The sequence below is a fragment of the Prinia subflava genome, chromosome 11 (assembly GCF_021018805.1).
Source record: "Prinia subflava isolate CZ2003 ecotype Zambia chromosome 11, Cam_Psub_1.2, whole genome shotgun sequence".
NCBI lineage: Eukaryota > Metazoa > Chordata > Aves > Passeriformes > Cisticolidae > Prinia > Prinia subflava.
In genome coordinates this window covers 3,833,432-3,857,771 of record NC_086257.1, presented here as the reverse complement: position 1 = coordinate 3,857,771, position 24,340 = coordinate 3,833,432, and the positions used below count along the sequence as shown (strand labels likewise).

At 41.1% G+C, this 24,340-nt stretch overlaps 1 protein-coding gene across 2 annotated transcripts in view; it reads right to left on the bottom strand.

The window, feature by feature from the left end:
• The window catches only part of WDR33 (WD repeat domain 33), a 66,062-nt gene that overhangs the window by 4,263 nt on the left and 37,459 nt on the right, over positions 1-24,340 (bottom strand). The window contains exons 8-20 of one of the 2 annotated variants that reach the window (XM_063408732.1): positions 13,832-13,958; positions 13,115-13,269; positions 12,921-12,999; positions 12,305-12,415; positions 11,419-11,513; positions 11,201-11,209; positions 10,473-10,559; positions 10,104-10,243; positions 9,597-9,749; positions 8,183-9,229; positions 4,433-4,535; positions 3,700-4,162; positions 17-183 (exon numbers count right to left, since the gene is read on the bottom strand). In XM_063408732.1, the coding sequence (XP_063264802.1) occupies positions 17-183; positions 3,700-4,162; positions 4,433-4,535; positions 8,183-9,229; positions 9,597-9,749; positions 10,104-10,243; positions 10,473-10,559; positions 11,201-11,209; positions 11,419-11,513; positions 12,305-12,415; positions 12,921-12,999; positions 13,115-13,269; positions 13,832-13,958 (2,736 nt within the window). Of the gene's footprint in view, positions 1-16; positions 184-3,699; positions 4,163-4,432; positions 4,536-8,182; positions 9,230-9,596; positions 9,750-10,103; positions 10,244-10,472; positions 10,560-11,069; positions 11,210-11,418; positions 11,514-12,304; positions 12,416-12,920; positions 13,000-13,114; positions 13,270-13,831; positions 13,959-24,340 lie in introns of those variants that run through there. The other variant, XM_063408731.1, reaches the window with a different exon arrangement.

Below are 24,340 nucleotides of genomic sequence, written 5' to 3'. Positions count from 1 at the left end.
AGAACGTTCCTCTTACCTCTTGGAGCACCTCGACCTCTCCCCCGAGCACCATGGTCCCTTCCTCTGGAGTTTTCATCTGGAGACTCAAAAGCATCATCTGGCCCAAAATCTTCAGGGCCAGGAAAGCCATCTCTGCCCCTGGGTCCCCGGCCCTCGTGTCTCGAGGGTCCTCCTCTTCGGAAGCTACAACAAAGAACATGACACAAAGGTGGTTTTTAGGCATAACCGAGGCAGCTTCAGGTTCATTAGCAACTAATTTCTGAACTGTTTCACTCAATGCTACAGCACATACAGTTGCTAGAACAGGATTTGTAGGTGGGAAAGTGCTCGAGCACTTTGATAGTAAGCTTTGTCATTTTCTTCTCATATTTACTTCCACTGATTTTGTTGGCTTTTCATACAAGAAAAATATTATTAAACATACTGCATTCATTTAATGAAAAGGTGGGAAAAACAATCGATGAGTGATGATAGATACAAGGTGAGATAAGGCAAGGAAAAGTATAAGTGAGTTCCCCTTAACTCTGATGGTCTTACATTTCCCTTCCCTTTTTTCTTTCCATTTCCATCATAAAACAAACTGAAAACATAGAAGCAATGAGTTGTGGCTATAAGAGAACACTACAGGATCTCATTCCTATTAAGTCTATGATTCTTTTGCCAGACAGTTCTCCTTTTCATTCCACACTCTTCAAAGTTTACTATTTTGGCAAATGCATCTAGACTGCCCTTGGAACTGTAGGCACAGTGATGGCTGAACAGTGCCCAGTGGCATTCTGCAACCTGAAGAGCAGTTTATCCAACTGCAGTAATGAATTTGGTGTTGCAAAATGTAGTTGTGACCCTGAAGTTGATAACTGCTGTCTAGTAAGTACCAATGGCACCTTCAGGAATTTGCTACGATTGGGTTCTGCCCTGCATCTTAACTGAGTCCAGCTCCTCCAGCGCCGCACTGGGGGCTTGGACAGCTCTTCAGAGGGGAGAGTGGCTCCTGTGAGCTGTCAGTGCCATGTCAGGTGGGCCTGCAGCTGGCTGTGTGAACAACTAGCAGTTCTGTTCCTGACACGAGCAGCTCAAACACGTGCAGTGTTTGCAAAGCACAGCCCTGTGGTGTGCCGAGGACGCCTGTCTCAGGCACAGCCCGGCTGAGGTGCTGGTGGTGCAGGCACACTGGTGTCCCCACCGGGCCACCCCACGCTGCTCTGCCCGCCCTCCGTGGCAGCACACGGTGTGGGGCACTCCCTGCCCACTCACAGATGCCTCCCACCTCCCCACTGTTCCCAGTTCCACACTGGTGAACTGGAACACCGCAGTATTCCCGTGGTGTTGGCTGTGTGCAGCGTCCCCTTCCCCAGGTCATTAACGACACAGTGCATCCTATTACAAGCAAAACTTTAGATACTTTTATTTAGAATTTTAACAACATTAACCTTTTAATTACAAATTTAAATATTTTAACAGTAGTCATAACACAATACAATATTTTTAAACTTTTACATTGTTTTTAATAAAAAACAATAGGTCTGTCTCCACCTCCCAGAAAACAAACACAATACAGAGAGGAGGCTGCTGTGCCTGTACAGGTACAACAGTGGATGGAGGAGTGCTTTGTATGGACCATGAACCATTTACATTAACCTGGATGGTTTGGGAAAACAAACTCAACAGTTTCAGGTACAAATGGTTCAAATCATCACAGAGCAATGTTGTTTAGCCTTGCAACAGCACAGTCCTCTAGAGGTTTCTTAGAGGGCCTCCCACTTTAATACTGATATGGTGTGATTGGACTTAGCTTGGAAATTACCAAGATTTTCAACACGAGGCCCCAGGGCTGCAGGAACAGGGCCTTTCCTATTTCAGGCAACTGATGGGCACAGTTGAGGTTTGAAAGCTACAATACCTATGCCTGACACAGCCACAGCTCCTAACACTGTGTTATGGATATCCTTATTTGCCTTTTCATATCTGTCACACGTAAAACCCTGCCTTGCATCGGGTTCAGTTCCTGTTTGACTGCTCTTACATCTTCTTCCCCGAGGCTAGGACCTTACTGTACACACCTACACACTGTGCGGATTAGCAGGCAGCAAGAGGCAGGTCTCTGCAGTAGAAGCATCATGTTGATGTGCACAGGTAGAGTAAGAACAGGACAGGGATGAAAAGGATGGGAAATTAGAGAGAAACACACATACACACATTTGCCTCTCATGCTTGATCAAACCAGTTACAATCTCAATTTCAAACCAAGTTAGCTGAACGAGTGGTTGGGATTAAGTCCACCACAGCATCTGCAGTAAATGGCACCCAGTTCATCTTCATTCCAAGAAAATCAAATTTACATGCACAGTGAGCCTGTAAGAGCCCTGTGCCATTTCATTTCAAACTCTGTGGGCACACACTTGTACTCTGATAAATAGAATACTCTTAGTTCAGAAGTCAGATTTACAGGTCACAAGGTTCCTGTTTCCCTTCCTGGAACTTTTTAAAAATCAGGACCATAATAAACTATTTTCCAGTCCCTAAGCATTTTCAATATAAGATCTGCAAAATCTCTACTGAACTTCTAAAAGTCTTGTCTGCTGTGTCTTTTAAAAGAGTTCTGTGATGCAGACCATTGGACCACTGGACCATCCAACTGAATTTTCTCTGGCTTTATTTTTTAAAAATGGCTTTAATTGTTACCTTCTTTTAGTTACTGTTCATTTCTTTTCATACTCTTCACACAAAAGGAAGTTACATCTTACAGAGCTAGGCAGAAAATAGCTAAAAGAAGAGCTGTATAGATGCAAAGTAAAAGGAATGTAAGAAAATGATTAAAAAGGCAACTAAAACACACAAAATTCACATTATGTGGAGACCACAGCATATTTGTATAAGCACATGTTCTTATACATAGAGAGTTGGTGGTCAGCGAGAGGCTTAGACCTTGGAGGCCAAATTTCACTTAATTAAACTAACATAAATCTGGAGCAATTTTGCTGATAGTTAAATCTCAGAGACAGCATTAATTCCTCCATATTTCCATTGGTAAGTAAAAGCAGATTTACCCTTTTGTGATTTATTTGGAGCTTGTGAGCAATGACAAGGACATTGCTGTAAATCAGATTATTTTTGAGTTCTTCACTTGGCATTAAGAAGTAAGTCAGAAAGAGAAATAAAAATTTCTACAAGCAAACGCATGAAAAAATAGTCTTGACAGTCCAGCAGGTGCTGTAACTCTGTCCCTTCTATCTGGCAGGCAGATCACTGTTCCTGCTCCTTACAAGGCATTGCATCTCATCCTACAGTCTCTACAGTCATGCTGTAGTTTGTGACTGGAGACAGAATCTCAAAATCCACTTCTAGTGTTCAAAAGTTTGTCACTTTAGCCTTTAAGTCTCCTCTCAGTTTTCATCAAAACGGTCTCAGATCTTCATCCTGTGTCACTGGATCTTCTCTACAAACTTTCCCCCTTCTCTTTACTTACTGTTTAAAGACACGGAAGCTGCTGTGTACAATGACCATTTTTCAAGTTTTCTTCTATTACTGAATGATTTTTATGGACTCTATACTCAGGTATATTAGAGTTTTCATTTCCTTATTGGTTTCCAGTTTATAAATCTGAAACAGATAGACTCCTTAATGAAAAGGAAACCAGGAATAAAAGAGTTCCCTCCATTTACCCTTTAACCCAAGAAAGAGAAATGGCTTTACTCTTACCTCTCATCTCGCCTTCCTCGGAAGCGCGCATCCTCGGGATCCCGTGGGTATCTGTCATCCGAAGGTCTCCGTCCCTCCCAGGCCCCGGGGGGCCCGCGGCTGGAACCGCCTCCCTCGAACTCCCTGTGGTCAGGAGGGAAGGGCGGCCCGGGCCCGCCTCGTCTCCACTTCTCGTCTTGCAGCGGCGGGCCGCCCCTGCCCTCGAACTCCCGCAAGCGGTGCCCGAATCTCTTGTCGGGGTGGAAATCGTCACGGAAGTCGTCGGGCCGGTCGAAGTCGTCGTGGAAGTCGGGGTGCGGGCCCCGCCTGTCGGGCATGCCCCTGCCGTCCCTGCCGTCCCCCCAGTCCTGGCCCCCGCGGAACAAGCCCCTGTCGGGGCCGTGCTCGGGGCCGCCGCTGTTCTGCTCGTGCCGCCGCTCCGCCAGCGGGCCCAGGTGATGGTTGGGCGGCCCGCGGGCATCGCCTGAGGGACGAAAAATCACAGCGCCTTTCTGTAACAGTTTCTAAACCCCTTCAGGATGCTCTAGGTCATGCAGTTCGAGAAAGCACATGGGATACATTTGACACTAAACGATATTTCTGGGAAAATTGTTCCTGTGTATCCCAGCCCACGTCTGTGGAAGCTTTTCTTTCTGCACTGTGCTCCAGCCATTTCTCCCCGGGTGCACTGCACTGGGACAGCCCCTCTTTGAGGAGACTGACTCACAGGAGAACAGCCAATGTGTTTAATTACCTTTATTAAGACCAGGTCCTTGGTTGTGAGGGCCCAGACGACCTTGTCCCCCTTGCTGCCCCAGGCCTGGTATCAGCGGAGGAGGCCCCGGGTTCTGTCCATCCTGTGAGCATGTAAGAGGAAAAGCCACGTGAATTGACACATGTGAGTAATTCAGAATTTTTGTAAGAGCGCAAAACAATTTTCTTCCATAAAGTCTGCATCTGCACACAACAGAAAGAGCTCACGTTCCAATGGTTTCAGCCTCAGTTTCCAGATATTCACATCAGTGAATACACCATTTTATAGCAAACAGCATTTCAGGTATTCACATTTTACCTGTTACAGCCACATGATAAAGCTCATATTCTTCCTGAGTATGAATATTCTATAAGAATGTATTGAATTTATTGAGTATTCAATATAAATAATATTCCTCTAGATGAGGAAAATGTGTAAAATATGTTTGAAAAATATCAAGTACTGATTCACAGGCAGCTAAAGAGCTTCACAGACCAAAGACTTCATTTGGAAATGAAGGAAAAAGAGAAACTATATATACAAAAAATAAATATCAAGAATGTTGGGATGAGGGGACAACAACAAGGCCATAAGGGAACCTCTTCTCTAAACCTCTAAGTTGTTTACATGGAAATACATGAGTTACATTTTTAACATAATGGCACAGTTCATTTTTCTTCATTTTAGGATTAAAAAACAGCAGAGGCAGTAGAGTGGGCAGAGTTTTGTGTGCTTTATGTTATCCCAAAGAAGAAAATAAAGTATGAAAGTGTCCTTTGGTATTTGTTCTCATTTTTGGTGAGTTTTAAAGGATAAAACAATTCTCTTTAAGTTCAGCTGCTGTCACAGGCTCATGAAAGGTTTCGACAGGTACCAGATTTACAGGACCTGCTGTGGTGGTTGGGAATCTGTGGTTGGACAATGCTCTGAGTCTGCCTTTCAACAGCACAGGCCTGACAAAAAGTCATCATTTGGGGTTTGGGCTTGACTGGAACTGAAAAGGAACAGGTACAGAATTGACACTGTGGCTATAAAATTCAACAATAAAAATTTGAACCAGACAGAGCTGAAACCTGCAGGACTGCAATACAAAACCTTCTTATGCTGACATGACCAAAAAGCCAATCCCCCCCCCCCCCAAACCCTTACTAGAAACCCCTAAAAATGTAATTTTTTCCTAAACATGTCTAGTATGCAAGATTTAGACTTGGCCTTCATACTGACTTATTAAAGCCCTTCCAGACTGCAGTCTGGAAATACCTAAAGACCTGTACTCCAGCACACCACTGTATTTACACTGCTTAACTTCTCCATCAACCAAAGTTAAATAATTGTAATGCTCTAAATTGACTTTGGAGAAACACTACCTTTTTGTTTCTGGTTGCAGAGAAGTAGAAAGTTTATTTTTGCATTTACCCCATCATAACTCAAAATATTGTTTTAAATTAAAAATTTATATTCAACTGCAATGTAGGTGATGAACATAAGAAAACACACAAGTATGTACTACAAACTTCATATTTGCATCGAGTAATTTTGTAAGAATGTTGGAAAATAAGCAAAATAAAAGATCTGGCTTAATGCCCATTAAAAAAAACCCCAAAACCCCCAAAATACTTTCCCAGTGATGGAATGTTGACTTGAGTGCAGAACAAATCCATCCTCTGACTACGTAAGAGCCAGCTATCACAGTGATTCTGCTGTTCCTGACCAAAACCTTGTTGGAGTTCCAGGATTTCCCATATATTTAGCAGATGCTTGCTTAAAATAAATTTTATGGAACTTCTTCCATTTAGGGAAGTTTAACCAAAGCAGAAGTTCTTAGCACTCAGTAAATAACTCTCCTTAGCAGAAACCTTGATTACAAACAAGCTGTGCTTTGCCAAGCTGGGAACACAGAGCCCTAACTCTGCATTTTCAAGGGATTTTTGTTTCAAAATTCATTCCAGGCCTCAGACTGGGCTTGAACTGGAAAATGTGCAGAGTTTAGAAAGAGGTACTTTACTAAAAGCTGAAAATGGCCTTGTGCATCCCAGCAAACCTCTGCTTCCAGTGTACAGCCAGTGCAGGCAACAGTGACACATTATATGGAGATTATCTCTTACAATTATCTGTAATTGTTCTGTATTAATGTCACAAGCCCTTGATTAAAGCAGATATTCACACACTTTTGCCATTGAAAAGGAAGACAAGTGATTTGTACAGGTTTATAAAGGAAAAAAGCCAAATCAGGAACACAAAACAAACTTAAGTCTATTATTTTTAAAAAAGTCACAGATGTGACCTTTTAAAACAGGAACTACTGTTGTATTCATATTACAAAGAAGCAAAATGGAGAAAAACCTGACATAATGAGTTTTAAAATACATTAATTTTTAAAAGCCATTACCATACTGAAGGTGCACAAGGAGGGAAGAATGGTCTGAAATACCTCATGGTGTCATTTCTTTAGTATCTGTAAAAGCCTTTAAGATTCAAAGAAAAGAACCAGCCACCTGTCAAAAGCACCTGACTGAATTCCAAACAGTGTCAGTGGCAAGGGCAGACAAGGACAGCCCTCCACAAACATGGTAATTATTCTCAAAGGAAAATGAGTCTGCCTGGGATAGCAATAAGAAATTACTCTGCTGGTGTAAATTAGATATTTGGGGAACCAACACTTGTTTGTGTAACCTGGGTACTTTAGAAATCTCAGCAATAGTGGCACATTAACAGCCTTCTGGAGAGAATTATTGATTTATTTGATTCAAATAAAGCCACAACTTGTGGGCTACTTCAATCTGAAAAGGAATTCCTGAGCTAAAGCTCATTTGAATATTCAGTTCCTTATTGTGATTGGTACTGGACTACACACTAAGTACTCTACATGTCTAAAGCTTTGACTGAAACTATTGAGTGCAGATCTAAAAGAGACAATTCTGGTTTAAAACCACCACACTTTTTTTTAAAATAAAGTAGATTTCTTTTTCCCAACTTGCCTTTCAAAATTCACCTAGAGCTGAAGACAACTGAGACAAAGTACAGAACTGGTGATATCCAGCTAGGAACTCAAGAGAGGAAATAATCTCAGAGCTCTGTGTGATGAGCAGTAGAGCAGAAAATGGAAGTGCTGTGTCCCTCTGTATCCCTCTGCACTTTGAGTCAACTGTTAAGTGCAACCAGACCTAAGCTGATTCCAGGAGTGTCAGCATCTATGGTAAATTCATCCCATAGTTCAGATTAACTGCTCTGGACCACTGAGAGTCAGCAATACCTTGCTTTAATCAATACATATGACTTTTCTTATGGCCAGTTGCTTTAAATTTGCTTTTTATTAGTGCTTGTCTGCTGCCCAGGAAATACCCCACTTAAGACAGTTCAGTGTCTTTAAATTAAAAAGGGGAAAAAAAAAGAAAGAAAAAAAAGAAGGAAAGAAAAAAGGACTTTCTCTTAAGGTTACATATTTTCATAGCAGACTGGTTTCTGAACTACTATTCCCAATAATCCCTTTTCCACAGTTACCTCTCAAAGAATCATGAATAGTTTGGGTAGGAAGTGACCTTAAAGATCACCTATTTCCAACTCCCCTGCCAGGGGCAGGGACACCTTCTGCTGTTTCCAAGCTATAGAACCCTTTTCATTATCACTTCACTTTTCCTGAGGCCTCAGTCCCCCAGGGAATAGCCAGCCTGCATTCTCTCAGCCCCTGCTGTGCATTCCTGCCTCAGGGCAGCTCTCACTGCACACTGCCCTTGCTGCTCCCCCACGTACCTGATTGAAGGGCGGGCGCGGCCCGTCACCCAAGAGAGGAGTTTTCTGCTGCTGGAAGGGCAGAGGGCCCTGCGAGGGGTGCGGCCCCCTCGAAGGGTTCGGCTGTCCCTGAGGTCCTTGCATGTTTCCTTGAGGCCCCACCAAGGAGCCCTGTGGAGGTCCCTGCTGGCCCTGGGGACCGGGTGGCCCACGCATTTCTTGTGGTGGTCCCAGCATCGAGCCTTGAGGCGGGGGTCCCTGAAGGCCCCGCATCTCCTGGGGACCGTGTCCTAGTAAACCGCTTTGCATATGAGGACCTCTCATTTCTTGTGGATGACCCATCATCATCCCTTGTGGATTAGGTCCCTGGTTATCTCTGGGTCCTGGTGGACCCTGCATCCCTCTTGGATTAAGTCCCATCAAAGGCCCTTGAGATATGGGGCCCTGCATGCCTTGAGATCCCGGAGCTCCTTGCATGCCGTGAGGAAGAGGTCCTTGCATCCCTCGTGGGCCAGGTGGGCCCTGCATTCCTTGACCTCCGGGGGGGCCCTGAGGACCCAGGTGACCCTGTGGGCCAGGGGGGCCCTGTGGTCCCAAATGAGTCTGAGACCCAGGCAGGCCCTGTGGTCCCAAGTGTCCCTGGGGGCCAGCGTTACCCTGTGGACCAGGGGGCCCCATTGGCCCATGAGGGCCCGGGTGTCTCTGCATTCCTTGATGTCCATGTAAGTCCTGAGGCCGTGGCATTCCTTGTGGAGGCCCTTGGGGGCCTGGAGGTCCTTGTGGTCCCATGAACCCTTGTGGACCTCCAGCTCCTTGGTGTAATGGACCTTGAGGTCCCATTTGTCCTTGGGGTCCCGGAGGTCTGAACTGTCCTTGTGGACCAGGAGGTCCCATCTGAGGCATATTCATTGGCATCTGCTGAGGTGGAAGGGGCTGCTGGAACCCTTGAGGCATCTGTGACATTGGGCCTTGCCCTGGGAAAGGCTGAGGTCCATGGAGAGCTCCTCCTGGGGGCGGGGGCTGCACCTGCTCAGCTTGCTTTTGTGCAAGTCTCTCAATCTTCAGTTGCTGTCCAAAACAGAGACACAGAAAACCAACTAAGCACAGAAGTATGTTACAACTAAAAATCAGAAGCAATCATCCCATTTCACAGGAATTAAGAATGCTTTTCTTGTAATTAACAGAAATAACTAACTAAAGAGAAATTACTAACTGAAGAGACCCACTGGTGAACTGAGATGTGGGGGCCTCACTGAGGGTTTCACACCATCATGCATTATGAAGTGCAATATCCTGTTCAATTAGGTGTCTTTTGTAAAAAGGTGAAAAGAGCCAAACAGGTGAAACTGCTGCAGAAAGCTGCTCACTTTAATGCTGAAGGCCAAATCTGTCACAGGAAGGACTAAAACTTGTTAATTCCTGTTTCCACACATACCTCCAGGAGCTGTGGGTTTGTGTACTGAAGTGCTGCCATTTCCTGCTCAATCTCTGCCTGTGATTTCTTTTTCTCCTCCAGCTTAATATCCTCCTTTCTATCATTCAATGGCTCAGGTGGGGGAGGCAAAGGAACTTTATTTTGCATCCATGCCTACAAAGATTAAGAAACACAAGATTAACTCTGTAGAACAATATGTGTGCAACACGTTACTGCAGTAAGAAAGGATATGCTACAACATTTTGTAGTATGGATACTTGAAAGTAAAAACAATGGTGAATAAAACTTCTGTATCTTGTAAGTTTTTCCGGTACAGATACAAGATAGAAAGTATTTAATCAAATATTTTATGTTTAAATAGTAACTAAACTAGCAACTGTGGTAAATTGCACTGGGTGTTGATACAGGAGAGCTGATACTGAAAATCCAAAACATTTCAAAAGACACACACTTTTTGAAGTTGGGAAAAGAACAGGTTGTTCTGTTCACTGTGTATCAGGTACTTACCTGCTGAAACTGTGCTGGTATTGGTTTTGCATAGGGAACTTTTTTCTGTGGCACTTTCTTTTGGTCCTTTTGCATTACTTCCTCCATTCCCCAATCCAGTCCTGGGATTGTCATTTCAATGTCATTGGACTCATCTTTCCCTTTGGCACCAGGGAAACAAACAGTCAGAGCAATGCAGGCATACAGAAAGATCCTTTATTCTTTTCACAAAGGCTTTCAGCTCATCCTTCTTTACGTGATAAATATGCACAACACAGAATTTTAGAAAAGAGCATCTGTGCTCCCAAAGAATATGAAAAGAAGGAAAAAAAAAAGTCACACAATATGTGGGATTGCTCAGGAGAATGCTTCCCCATAGCTATTACTTACCCATCTGCTCCTGCTCCATGGCTATTTTCAACTGCTCAGGTATTCCCATCCCAGGAATAACTGCCAGGCTGTTGGGCTCCAGATCATCTAGAGGAAAAAAAAATAATACTTGGAAAATTTTTCTTTACACTACTATTTAATCCCTTTGGTTTCTCACATGCTCTTACCATTAGTATAGTATTCCAATAGTAAACAGATATTTTACAACTGGTAGGTCACAATTTAACTTCATACATGAATTACAGCATATTAAAAGAACTGCAAGTTCAGATTCATAAATACACCCCAAAAGGTCAGAAACTATGTCCTTTCAGGAAGGTTACATTTAGGGTAGAAGCTCAGAAAAAGAAATAATAACCCATAACCAGTCCCATTTTTATTATAACAAATCTATATATTTTAAAATTTAACTTGTATTATGGTACTGCATTTTAACTTCCCCCTTCCCCAAAGCAATCAAAAATCTGAAGAAACAGATGCAACTACAGGTGGCTGAGGCACACCATTGAGCTGGGCAAGCCTGAGCAGCCTAAAATTATTGAGATAAATCCTTAAGAGCAGAGTTAATATTAAAGGTTCTAGTAGAATTCTTATTGCTTTTCCTGTTGCAGTTCAGGACTGTGAGAAGCCTTGAAGACAGATGAAGTTTTCAGGAAGAAAAGTAAAGTGGAGATATCGCCAGAGGGAGAGCCAAACCTCCTTCCTGTGATTGACAGAGCAGGTCTTACCTCCTGGAGCTGTGGAAACAGAAGAAAACCCATTGTTGGAATGGTGATCACTGATAACACAGGGAGTAAAATCATCCTTAGAAAAAGATATTTTTTGCCCAAGTGGTCCCCAATGCTAGAATTCTGCCTCCTCACCTTACCCAGAAGTGTCACCTAACAACCCAGGCCTGTTCCTGACCCCAATCCTCTCCCTTCCACACTGAGGAAAGATGCCTTACCATATTCCACCCCATCCTCTGACATCCCAGGCAGCAGGTTCAAGTTGTAACGATCTCGCATTTTATCTCCAGGCCGATTTCTAGTCCAAAACTTGCTATCAAAAGGAAGTTATACAATCTCATTAAAGGGTCAAGAGCATTAACAACTTTTCATCTAATTCGTTCCTTGATTTTTATAAAGTATCTTGATTATATAAGGATTCAACTCTTACTAAATCAAGTTCAGCTCTAGATCTGAACACAGGGTATGAACTTCAAGACAAAAATAAAAAAACAACAAAGTATTGTAATGAGTTACATAGTTACAAGTTAGAAGATATTTCAAAGTGTAATGGGTGTAAGTGCAAGGCATCAACATCAGATCCTGAAGAAAAGCTTCTAGTCCATTCCAAAACCTTCTTGCTCAAGTATATTCTTCATATACACTAAATATACACATGACCCCACAAAAATTTACTGTATTTATACAATGCACTATGTTTATAGGATGTTCAACTTAAAAACACAAACTACAGCCTCTGAACGTGTCTGCACAGTGATAAAAGACATGACCAACCGATGATCTGCAGGAAAAACTGCTGTGGAGATAGGAGTGTTTCATCAGCAAGAAATGACAAGAATTCTTTTTTTAAACATTTCTTCAATGGATTTAAAACTCCCACCAACCACAATTGTAATATTTGTTACAAGAGGTCAGACTCTACCTTGTAATATAAAATGTCAGTGCCACTTATGCTCTCTATTAACATAAGTAGAGTTTCTGCTTTGGCCATTGATTGTGTAACAGAACCACCCCAATCTATTTATTCACTGATGCCAAACACTGTTCTAGTTTCTGAAAGTAAATACCTTCCCTTAGACCTTCTCTTTAAATACTTGAAATTACCTGGTGTGATCGTTTGAGCCTGAACACAGAATGTGTCCGAGGGGATGCCATGCCAGACTCCAGATCATTCCTTCATGGGCCATTTCCATTCCACCAACCTCCTTCTCAACTCTGATGCATTAAAAAAATAGAAATTGATCATACACAGCTGAATATCTCCTACAGCTACAATAGAAAACTTCTGTTATTCAGTTACTGTTCATCCTCTATCCCATATTTTGTCAAATTTAAGCCTCTGTTATTTTTCTGCTGGGTGAACTGATTGTTCCCTGTGGTTTGAATAGGCAATTCAGTAATGCAGGGTTTTTAATTGTACATTTAAAACCAAAATAATTACAGCACCTCAGAACAAGCTTTAAGAAGCTAGGAGGTCCAACCATTCATCACCATCTCAACACAAAGCTGGTTTTGTGCAAACAGTTGTACTCTTTAAAGCACATTTCTCCAGGAAAACTTCATAAATGAAGCCCATTAATAAATACCTCAATTACAGAGAAAAACTATTATCTCAATTCTCAATTACAGAGAAAAACTATAAATATGGACCCAAAGAGGAAAAGAGGTGTTTGTGTTCTGTCTAACATCCTTCCAAGGTGCTGATGGAAATGGCACTTACCCAACATGCCAGAACAACAAGGACCCATCAGACCCTCCACTGGCAAACAGCCCCTCGTGCACAGGATGCCAGGCCACAGCTGAAACACACAGCAAGCCACAATCAGAAAATACAACACTAGGATTTCTAATGAACTGACATCATTTTAATTTTTATTCTAAGATTAATAATAATAATAATAAAAATCTTCTGACCTGTGGCCTCTTTCTTATGACCCCTGAAGACCTGAAGTTCTTCTTTCAGGTTCCGGATGTCGAAGAGCTTACAGAGGTGGTCACGAGAAGCTGTCAGCAGCCAGTTGCCATTGAGATTCAGCTTCACCTCCATCACTGTGTTTTTGTGAGCATGTCTGCAAGCAGAGAGAAACAGAAATGGATTGTTTGTCCTGAAACTGATTTGTCAGACACAGATAAAAATGTGTCATTTGCCAGTCACAAATATTCAGGTCAATAACAAGGCAGTGCAGGCTACTAGAGCAGAGCACTGGGGCTTCCTGTGCTAAGTATCCTGGTCTTTTGTACTGCAAAGCAACTGGTAGCACTCACTGAGACAGTATCCAGTCACTGTGCATGTTTCTACTGCAGCATAAGGAAGTTTTCATCACCAGATGAAACATTGTTTGTTTTTCCCTATCTCAGTCTGAATGAGAACAGTGCGACTAGATTGTCTGTGAAGAAGAACGAAGTAAATTTAAATAATGAATATTAAAGTCTCAATTTTCCAGGTACAGACTTGTCTTGATCTAACCTCTGGAATTTCTGGCACAGCTAAAGCACTAGCTTCATGTTTGAAGCAACTGTGCATGGCTGAAAGGTTGTGAGGAAAAGAGCTAAGAAGGGAATTAAGAAAAAATTATTTTATAAAGGTAGCTTATATTTGAGCAAATCAAAAGTCTGTGGGTAAGAACTTACAGTGTGGCAAGGCTCTGGCCAGTCTTTGGATCCCAGAACTTGATGGGCTGTTGGCTATCTTTACTTCCTGAAACAACTAATCCCTTTGTTGGATGCCAGTCAACACATTTCACATCTGCTCCATGGCCTGTTAAGAAGACAGAAATTGTCCATTCTGAGATTTCACAGACACTGAACAATTACAGGGTGTACACCTTATAACTAATGTACAACTGAATGAAAAACATCACAGAGTACAGGTTACAAAACATAAACTAAATAAAATATCATCCAAGTTATTTAGTTTGTCTTCCTTCCCCCCACTAATTAATGGGGGCATTTTCTCCTCAGATTACACCTTCAAACCAAGCTCACTGGAAAAATTATCTAAGAAGGGTCTGTTTAAATTGGTACTTTGCTTTAGGCTTTGGCCTAAAACAACTTCACAGTATTTAAAATGTAGCACTGGTGAAGCATTTATATGGAGGTGGTGAAGTAAAATGATTCTGTGACACTTCACTTTCAGTGAAAAACTGTAGAAATATAAAGCAAACACCTATTTGTTCCTATCCTATCTGTACTATCCTTTTGCTGTCCTGTTACAAAATAAGCAAAGAAATTAAATAATGGATCTGAATACTAAATTAGTACATGATGAAAAGAAACCTTATGAGATGTGATCTCCTACCAGCTTAAAAGGATTCAGGTTTTTCCAATGCTTAAGAGTTAGCAAAGAAAAACCCTTGTGATATAATTTCCTTTTAAATTGACTGACCTTGAGAGAGAATCAGTGCTGTTCAGCAGAGCTAAAATCCATTAAAAAAAAAAAGCCTGTTCCTGTTGCATGACAAAATGAGGTTTCCAAGGTTAACTACAGGAATTCAGAGAAGAAATAACAAACAATAATTTCTTTCTCCAATCTCTCTCCACACCAGCCCACATCAAGGGAGGGCCACCAATAATAGTCCATCCCAGAAAATGAGGCAGCATGCAGTAACTGAAGAAAAAAGCAATTTGAGAAAGGAGGGTCTGCCTGCAACATGAAGGCACTGAATCACCAATGGCATGGAAGAATGGGAGCAAACTCCAGGAAAGACCAAGGATTCCCATCAAGCCAGTTCCTCCACAGACTGCTCTGCTACACAGTGGAACACGGCAGTTTAAGCAGCACAAGCTGTCTTAACACACATCTCACTTCCACAAGACATTGAAAATAAGTATCAGTTGAAATTTTCCTGAGGCCACAGAAAAACCCGATTAGAATTGATGCCCTTCTGAGCCCTGAAATCACAAGCCAAAGATCAAAAGGATAAAAGCTGTTACTGTTTATTGAAGGATCCTCCAGGTGCACTTATGGCAAAATGCACAGCAGAATGCAGACGTGACACAGGGCTATGACACTTTTACAGGCTTAGCAAATTAGCATAACTGACAAGAATCCCCAGTTATAAGTACAGTTAATGAAGTAATTCCCCCCTTGGTTCAGCCTCCTACTGAAGCCTCTCCCCTTTCTCCTAGCCCCACATTGGTTATGTTACATACATGGGGAGGTAAAGAATGGTTCACTGAAGAAGTGAGATTAGAGTGAGATTCCAGGAATGTGCCTGTCTAACAAAGTGCTGGAAAAGTACTGAATGCTAGCTAAGAAACCATGTAACTACACAATGAGAGTCTGCAGAGCCATGAATATATGAAAAATATATAAAAAGCAAAAACCCTTTGGCATCAGAATAAGGAATATACTTGTATCTTAGAAGCAAATGGATATAACATAGAGCACACTCTGAAGTGAGTGCAACCTTCCTCCTCTCTGGAGGAAAAGACAGCAAGGGAAGAGGTTCTTGACCAAAGAAGAAATGAATCCAGCCTTGGCAAGTATATGGGAACAACTGGAAGAACTGACTGACAATATAGATGAAGGAACCCAACTCCTCTCCAGCCACAGCAGGCAGAATTGTCTCTGGGATATGTGGGGTTTCAGGGAAGGGCAAGTTCCTCAAGCTGCCAAGACCATCAGTGTGCTCTGGTGGTCTGGGCCACCAACAGAGAGACACTCTGAGCAGTCGTGTTCCCTTTCTCTCTGGCTTTTCTAATGCAGGAAGAAGTGACAGGCACTGTCTGTCTGCATTTGCTATGACTAAATCTCTCAACTAAACATGAAGCTGAATGCTGAAAAAATCTTGCTTCCCAGTGTTTATTTTGAAGCAACAATTCAGTCAGCAGTAAAGGACAAAGTGCTCCGCCTCCACAGGGGAGGGGAATCCACGCTTGCAGATTTCCAGCTCAGGATATTCTGTAGGTAGTTGCTATCATGCAGTCCCCAGGGAAAGACAGATTTTAATTCAAGGCCCTTATAGAAAAACACTCCATTAAATTTAATACTTGGCTGAACTATATGAAAATGTGTTCAGACTAGAATGCTTGAGTACCGTCAGATATGAAATGAACAAAGCCCAGCAAAACCATAAAAATCCACTACTGCATGGACTGGAGTGACATTGGCATTGCTGCTCCTGAAATAAAGACTATTAGCAATGGAAAAGCACATGGAGACATAGGCTACCTATACCTGAGGGAAAAGACTGCATCCAGAAAGAGATGCTGGTGAAAGGCCATGTCTGGGTGACAGCTCATCCTGTGCATGGTCCTAGTTTAGGCTCTTCTGGAGTTAAGCCAGCCCAAACACAAATATATACCCTGAGAAAAATAAGGCTTAGAATGGGCAGAGCAATTGAAGCACCCATGCTTTCAAAGTCTTCAAAAGGGAGAGGCAGTGACAGACAGCACTGGGCTGCCAGGCTTCTGACAGGGGCCCAGAGAACAGAGCTGAGAGGCAGGAGAAATGCCAGGACACTCAGAACTTGTAACCAGAGCAGATAAACCACTGGGTACTTATCAAAAGGCTTTTGGCTATCAGCACATTAAACCTGTTCATGGGGATCAGAAGAAATTTATAATATTGAAAAACATAGTAATTATAATCTTTGTATGATTAACCAGGTAACTGGCATTTCCTGCAGAGAGCATTCTTTCAACCAGTGTACTCTGGATTATGGCAGCAGAGGGGAAAACTGGGAGCCTCCTTTGGAATATAACCAGTGATGTATCCTGCCCCCAACAGAGCCACCTCAGCCACAGCTCTGCACAAATGGGATCATCACACACCCAGCTTTAGATTCCTAACACAATGAAGCTTTGTCAAGAGAAAATAATTTTTTCCTTATAACAACTATGCTTTAAATAAACTATTCACAAGGGACGAACTAACTCAGAACATTTACATAACCAAAAAAACTGAATAGCATCATCTAATCAGACCTTCCTTAATTTCTTTTAAAATTGAAGCAATTGATGTTGTATATTGCCTTTACTTCTTTCTGCTGAGAGATGTGCACACTATTATCTGTAATGAGACACACGATGCAGAAAATACATTTAAAATAACATTCCAGAGAAAAAGCCACCTCACAGATTTTATTTCACAGTTGTTTTCAGTACTTAGTGTTGGGAATCAGCCTCTCCTCTGGTACAAAACCCCCTTGTCCCCAAACGCCAAGCTCAGAAAACCTTAATTCATGCAAATCTCTGCAGTTTACATTCCCTGTTTGCTGACAACAGCTTTTGCTCAGTAATTTCAACAGTCACACACATATCTGCCTCTCTGCTCGGAGCTCCAGGGTGAGAATTCCTCTCTGAACAGCTCCTGCTCCTTTGCATGGACCTTATTATCAACTCCCTCTTTTATAGGGATGCTTCATGGATAAATGAATTGAAATGTGTGAACTGTGTGGCAATGGAACCCCCATAAACCAAGTAAAATAAAGACTGAAGGCAAAGATTTTTGAGAAACCCAACTCCTTTAAAATCATGAGTGAATGTCTGAGCATAAACCTATGTACTGACACTTCTTGGTTTTACTTACTACAACTTTTTCCAACTGTTTAAAAAATTTGCAGAAAAAACAAGACAGGCATGTATAGCACCTTTAAAAAGCTCAGATACAAAAGTAGTTCCCTACTATTACCTTTCACATGCATAACAAATGTTTTGAGTGCCCTTAATCACAATCCTCTTAATTAAAATACTGATTGTTGGTACTTCTAGCCAATTTCTTTGAAGGGTTGCTCTTTAAAAGACACTGAACAGAAATCCTAGCTAGTGAAAGACGTAACAAGCTATAATAAAATTATGTGTAATGGTATTTGATCAAATCAAGTATGCCAGAAGTCTGAAAAGTACATATAAATTTAGGATGCAATTTTTTTCCCCTCCTCACACCAATTTCTGCATTCATGACTTTCTGAATATAGCTTACAGTGTAAAAAAGTTGGTTTGAATCACTATCTCTATATTACAGTCTATAAAATATCCATATATTTTATAATGCAACTGTGTACAGCAATTATAGAATATCAGGTTTGTGGCTGTAGCTTAACTTTCCTGTTTTATATTCTTTTCTCATGGGATGCGCCCCATTCTGAATGCACACAAATTCAAAGAGAATATTAATAGATGATACTGGAAAATTTCTAGATCCTTCTCATCAATTATGTGAATGTATACACACATACTAAGATGCCAGTCTTAAGGCATCTTCACATTTTAACTCCCAGGTTCCAAAGAAAATGGGTATTTATAGCTATTTATATTTTAAAGAATTAAAGATCATTTAACTGCAATGATACTGGTTTTCATCTGGAATTCTATTTGTTTGGATTTTTTTATGCTGTTCTAAATGGGGAGTAAATAAATTGTGTATCCCCCACCTGGGCTGGTCAGATTGAAGCCTTTTTGTCACCACACAGTGACATTCACCTTCCTGTACTCTGTGTCCCCAAAACAACCCCACACTCTCAAAGAGCAGGGCCTCTGCACAGGATTATTTCCAAGGGATCTGCAAAGAAGCATTAGGTCTTACAACAACCAAGCTAAGGTTCTCCACCCCAAAAAAAGAGGGCAAGGAAGAAGGGACAGAAAAGAGAGCTGCAAGTCAAAGATAATGGAAACAATGTTAGCAGAAAGGAATTCTAAGTCCTCTATGTAATTCCATTAGAATTTACTATTTGCTTCCAGCCTTTTAGGCTAACTGGATTGTTCTGCCTGTTCCTTTTTTATGAAAGGCTTTAAAATGTCACCTGGCAGTCACCCACTCCTCAGAAATTCCCTGCTTCCAGGTACAGCTCACTTAGGAACTGGATACCTAAAAGAACCTGGGGACTGGTTTGGTCCCACTGATCAGGTCAGCAGTAAGGGTTTATATTTAATTCCAGTAATTTAATGTTCTTTGCCCTATTAAATTATGTGAATTGTCCTCGTCCAAGAGGTGTCCTAGGAGCTCTTGCACTTCCTCTTCTCCACTCCAAGAATGGACTCCACAGAACCCTCCCTACAGATACACAGCCAGCTCGTGCTTCTCAGCATAATATGGGAGGTTGGTGCAGAATAAATTAAGGGAAAAGCTCCTTTCAGCCTTCACTGAATTAAGAATAATGCCTCTCACCATACTTTCAGACTTCTGTACCATAAACACAAGTTTTACTGTCCTTTATTTCCTCAGTCTAGTTCTCTTCTAGTTTATTAAACTTGTTATCTAGAGCAACAGCAGAGAGACTGCTAGTTTTAATCTACCTACAGGGGATGTCTTCTGGATCCTTAGTATTCCACTAATTCAGCAACAGAAAGGGATGTCATTCATCTTTGTTTAAAAATTTACAAATTATTTTCTTTTTTTACACTTCTATATGTAACAGGACAGCTTATCATCTGTGAAATCAGGAGGTTAAGAAACAATAATAATCACTAAACACCAATGAAATAGGTGTGGGTAAACAAATCACTTTCCCCAAGATTACCCAGAACAGGCAATCAGTGTTTCCATAAATGAGTTTAGAATTTGTATGTGCTCATCCCAAACTTATACCAATCAGTGAAGAGTTTGAGTTCTACAAAACCCTAATGAACTGCCAAAAAAATTTAAATTCAATGCTAATTGTGTGTTTGCACAGCTTGGTAATGGCAAATGTACTGTACAGAAAAATGAATAGAAGTTGTTCTATTACACGTAATTACCAGTAAAGGCAAGCAGCAATCTGAATTCTTTACACCTGTGGAAATTCAATGACAATATCTTCTGTAAGGGCTTGCTTATGGCAAGGGGAAGAAAAGCAGCTGAGTTCCAGTGCACCTGGGAACTGGTCATGAAAGGTTAAGCTTTTAGGTATACACCTGTTAAACTTAGAGGGATCGTTTAAATTCTTCAATTCACTGAAGATGAACAACTCCCAAAGCTGAAATGAATTGTTTTGAACAGAACCAAAAATTGCACAGCTGAAGATGCTTGCTAGTTTAGATCTGTGGTGTCAGGTCCATGTTTTTTGACCATTGAGTAAGTTCATCCTAGAGTTTACAAACACTCTAAAGATACCTTTCCCGTGAGACATATTTTCTTTTTTCTAATTCTTGAATTTATTTTTAAGCTTTATCACCACCTACACCTCATCAGGTTATTTATGCTGTAAAACATACCAGGACAAAACAAGTCTGACTGAGACCAGCATCTGTAACATGTCAAGAGCTGTTTAACATGCCCTTTGTGAGAACCAAAAAAAAAAATCAGTTAAATATCTATGTTTCACAATTTCTCATCATAAGACACAGTTAAGTCATATCTAGACTGTCTAATATCTAGATAATTACCAACACTAAGTTATTTTAGTATGTAAAAATATTACTAAAGTGTCACTAATTTTGCTTAATCAGCATCCAGGTATTTTAACTTACCACCAATTTATGCACTTAATCCCTTATTTATATCATTAAGAGCAGCTCTGTTGGAGATCACCCATGTGATGATGCTTTAGGATGAGCACAGTGCTGCAATACAGCAGTCATTATTTCTACTCAAAAAGTCACTTTCATCTTCAAAGAAAAGCCATTAGAAAGCTCAGAGCTAGCTCAGGAGAAATGGCAAGGAAAAAAGGGTCAAAAGAGAAGATATACCACATTAAAAGTTCCAACACCTTCTTATTCCAAATAGAAATGCCAGTGCTTAGCAGTAATGCAGCTGAATTCAAGGACCAAGACAGGTTTTCCTCACAGTTAAATTATTTATGAAATGCAGACTGGATTCTACTTTGCACTCAGGCAGTTATCTACTAAAATTCTCAATGCATATTATTTATTTCTTTGCATGTTTTTATCAGAGAATTAAAAGGGAGTTTTTTTAACTGCAAAAGGTGGAATAATTTTTAAATTTTTTTTGCTGTTTACATTACCTGTAAAGTAGCTGGGACTAGATGTTCTTTTCTGTTAAAAAATTAGCCAGCCTACTTTGAAAGCAGCAACACACTTGCTTTTCATTGACAGAAAATATTTATTTACAAGGGCATTTACATTTAATGATAAGAAAAATACCGTACAAGAAACATTAAAAATGAACAGCAATTTTAAGAAAATCTCTCATGCTTCATAACATCAACATCTGACAGGAGCCAACCCCCCACTCCCTCAGTAAGAGTGTCCCCCAGTTTTCTCCTGCTTGTTTTTTGGGAATTTCCCTAAAGTGCCTGGCACTGTCACTGGCTGTGCCAAAGCTGGCCCTGCCTCTGTGGAGTGCTGACTGCAGCCACCAGACAGGACTGAGCTCACCTAACACAGCACAGAGCAGGGGAAAAGAGAACAGGAACAAGCACAAGAGAGGAACAACAGCAGGTCCTGTGAGGCCACCAAAAGCATGAACTTAATGGATGAGAAATCCAAATATTTGGTCAATCATGAGTCTGCAGTTTCCACAGCTTTGTGGCTTTATGTCTGTAATCAAATTGCTGGGCAGCTTATTGTTTTGTGAAAATAGACCAAAAAGTTTTTTACATGAAAATGTTCCCAGTCAAGTCCTCCAAACATGAACCAAGCAAATGTTTTGAAGTGTGTCTGTAGCCTGTACCATCAACTAAAAAAAGCCCAACTACAAAAAATGAACTCGATTAAAATATCAAATATTTTGCAGCCTCACAGTGACAGTTTATGTTAAAGTAACTGGTGAACAGTCAGAACATACATTTGTATTTTATGAAACAAGAACAAAGTGAGGCATGAGATAAAAACTGGTGCCTAAAGCCAAGCTTCCAGGAACTGGGTTTTTCTAAATACACACTAAGAAGTTAGTTCTGATTCCTCAGGATGGTGACTTGGTGTGGTCACCTCCTGCCAACAGGGAGTCACAACCCCCAGCCTTTCCACCTGCACACTCTGCCCAGCCTCTGCCTGTTACACCTGTGGGACACCTTTAAGCAAAGTCTCATTGTTTTACTGAAACTACAGTCAGCAATGCAAAGATGTCAGAACCACAGTATCAATTTAGATGGATTTTGAATTTAACTTGAAGTTAATAAAGAAATGTTGGTGCATCCTAAAATTCAGCCTGGCAACTTAGTTAATAGAGGGAAAAGGAAGGAAATCAGGGCAGACACTGTGGAGTTTAGTACCTCCTTGCCTCTAGCTCTCTGCTTGGACCAAAATTTCGGTCAAGGTTTTAAGTGGTAAAATCAGAATTCTTAGCTCCCAGCCCTGAGAACAGAACAAAGACTTCCAGAAAAACCGAGAGTAACCATTAGTAATAATTTCCAGTAAATATTTCTTTTAACATCCTGCTGGATGCTCATTTGAGTTCTGCTGGTGATTATGGCTGTTGCAAGAGAAGAGAACAGCCCACATACCTAGTTTAGAGGTTAATTCAGGTTTCATATCCCTGTGTGGCCACATGGCCAGAGAATTCTCTCAGCAAGCTGCAAAAAACTAAGAAAAGTATTTGTGAATCTCAGTAAAAGAAGTTACAAGAAGTCTTTTATATAACTTGATAAACCCTTATTGCCAAGTGAACCCAGAAATATTTTAGTAAAAAACACCCAACACAGAAGGGCTACCAAGCTCTTCCACTCAACCTGATATTCTTTAACTGGAGGAACAGTTTTCCATGTGTTTTCATGGTTAAGATGACAGTGCAGCTTCCTACCTTTTTAACATCCCTCTGAGTGAAGCACTATCAAATGTCAAGTGAATTCCTTTTAAAGACAGCCACGATCATCTGCCCAGGCCCAGATGAACACTTGTCCAGCCAGGTGCTCACTTTAAAGGGACAGCACTTCTGCAGGAAATCTATTTTTCTTCTTGCCAGCCAAAACACACATGTAAGCTATTTCTGAGTCAGTTTACCATTCAAAACAACTCATAACTACGAGCCCACTATTATGTCAAGCAAAGAAATACTCAATTTAGGTACACAGACTCTGGGAAAACTATTTTCTTTGGTTGTAGGGCAAAAACTGCACGACTGAAAATACTCCCAGGAGTATATGAACAGCAGCAGGCCTGGGGTGAGGTGAGGGGGCTGACAGAAAGATTATCAAACTTTATATAGACTGCAGGAAAAGATTTGTGTCAGTCAATAATCCAATTAGCAAGTGTAAAAGATCCAGAAAGGGATATGAAGATAGAGGCCATTCAATTTGCTCTTTGCATTTTGCAATGCCACCAAGGCTGAGCAAACTGGGAAGCAGCAGGTCTACTGAAATAAACTGCTGGCAGCAAGCAGAGCTGAGTTACAAAGCTCTGCTCCTTCTGAGCAGACAGAATTCTCATCTCAAGCAGAAAGGGCCAATTTTCAAGCAACTGAAATATAAAATGGTTGAAAAATTATGGGGGATAGAAACTCACCCAATGAACAGAATGCCATGAACTGAAACAGAAAAAAATCTGGCATGTAACATCACACTATTACAGAATCACAGAATGACTAGGTTGGAAAAGACTGGGACAATGTGATTCAGAAAGAAGCTTTTTCCTAAAAAATCTTTAGATTTCTCTCAGTGCTTTCTGTAGCAGCTTTTAAAATTTTTTATCTTACACACACCAAAAGAAGGAAAATACAAAATATCTTTCCAGTCTCAGGAAAGCACAAACCAGTTCCCATAACCACAATGAACTGGGACCACATATGAAGCTCCAGAGACAGGAGACAGCTAGAAAGCAAGTGCACTTGGGAAGATGGCATCCATTTGGAAAATAACAGGCAACAAAGGAAATGGGTGAAGCACAAAAGCAATGAGGGGGAGGTCATGGCCAGTAAGGGGCTGCTCTCCTGGCCTGGAGTGGAAGTGATCTGTGCCCCTCAAATATAACAACTCTTACAGTGCTGTGTGTGTGCTGTCTGTGGCTAAGCTGAGGAATGTGAAAATGCAGGATTTATCTTCTAGAAAGTTGGACTTTAGAAATCTTCTGTAAAATAAAATTACTGATTAAGTGAATCAGTGCTGTGGGGGAAGTGAAAAAAAAGTCATCTCTTCACTTGCACAGATAAATTTCCACACACAGTCTCATAAGCACAGATCAAAGAAAGAGGACTCTCATGAGAAAAGATGGTATAATTTCAAATTAAAAAAGACTAGGTAAGAGCATGTCATTGCTACTGAAGTGATCCTCTGAGGAAACTGAAAAAAAACAAATATATTTGTTGGCAAAATTATGCAAGGTAAC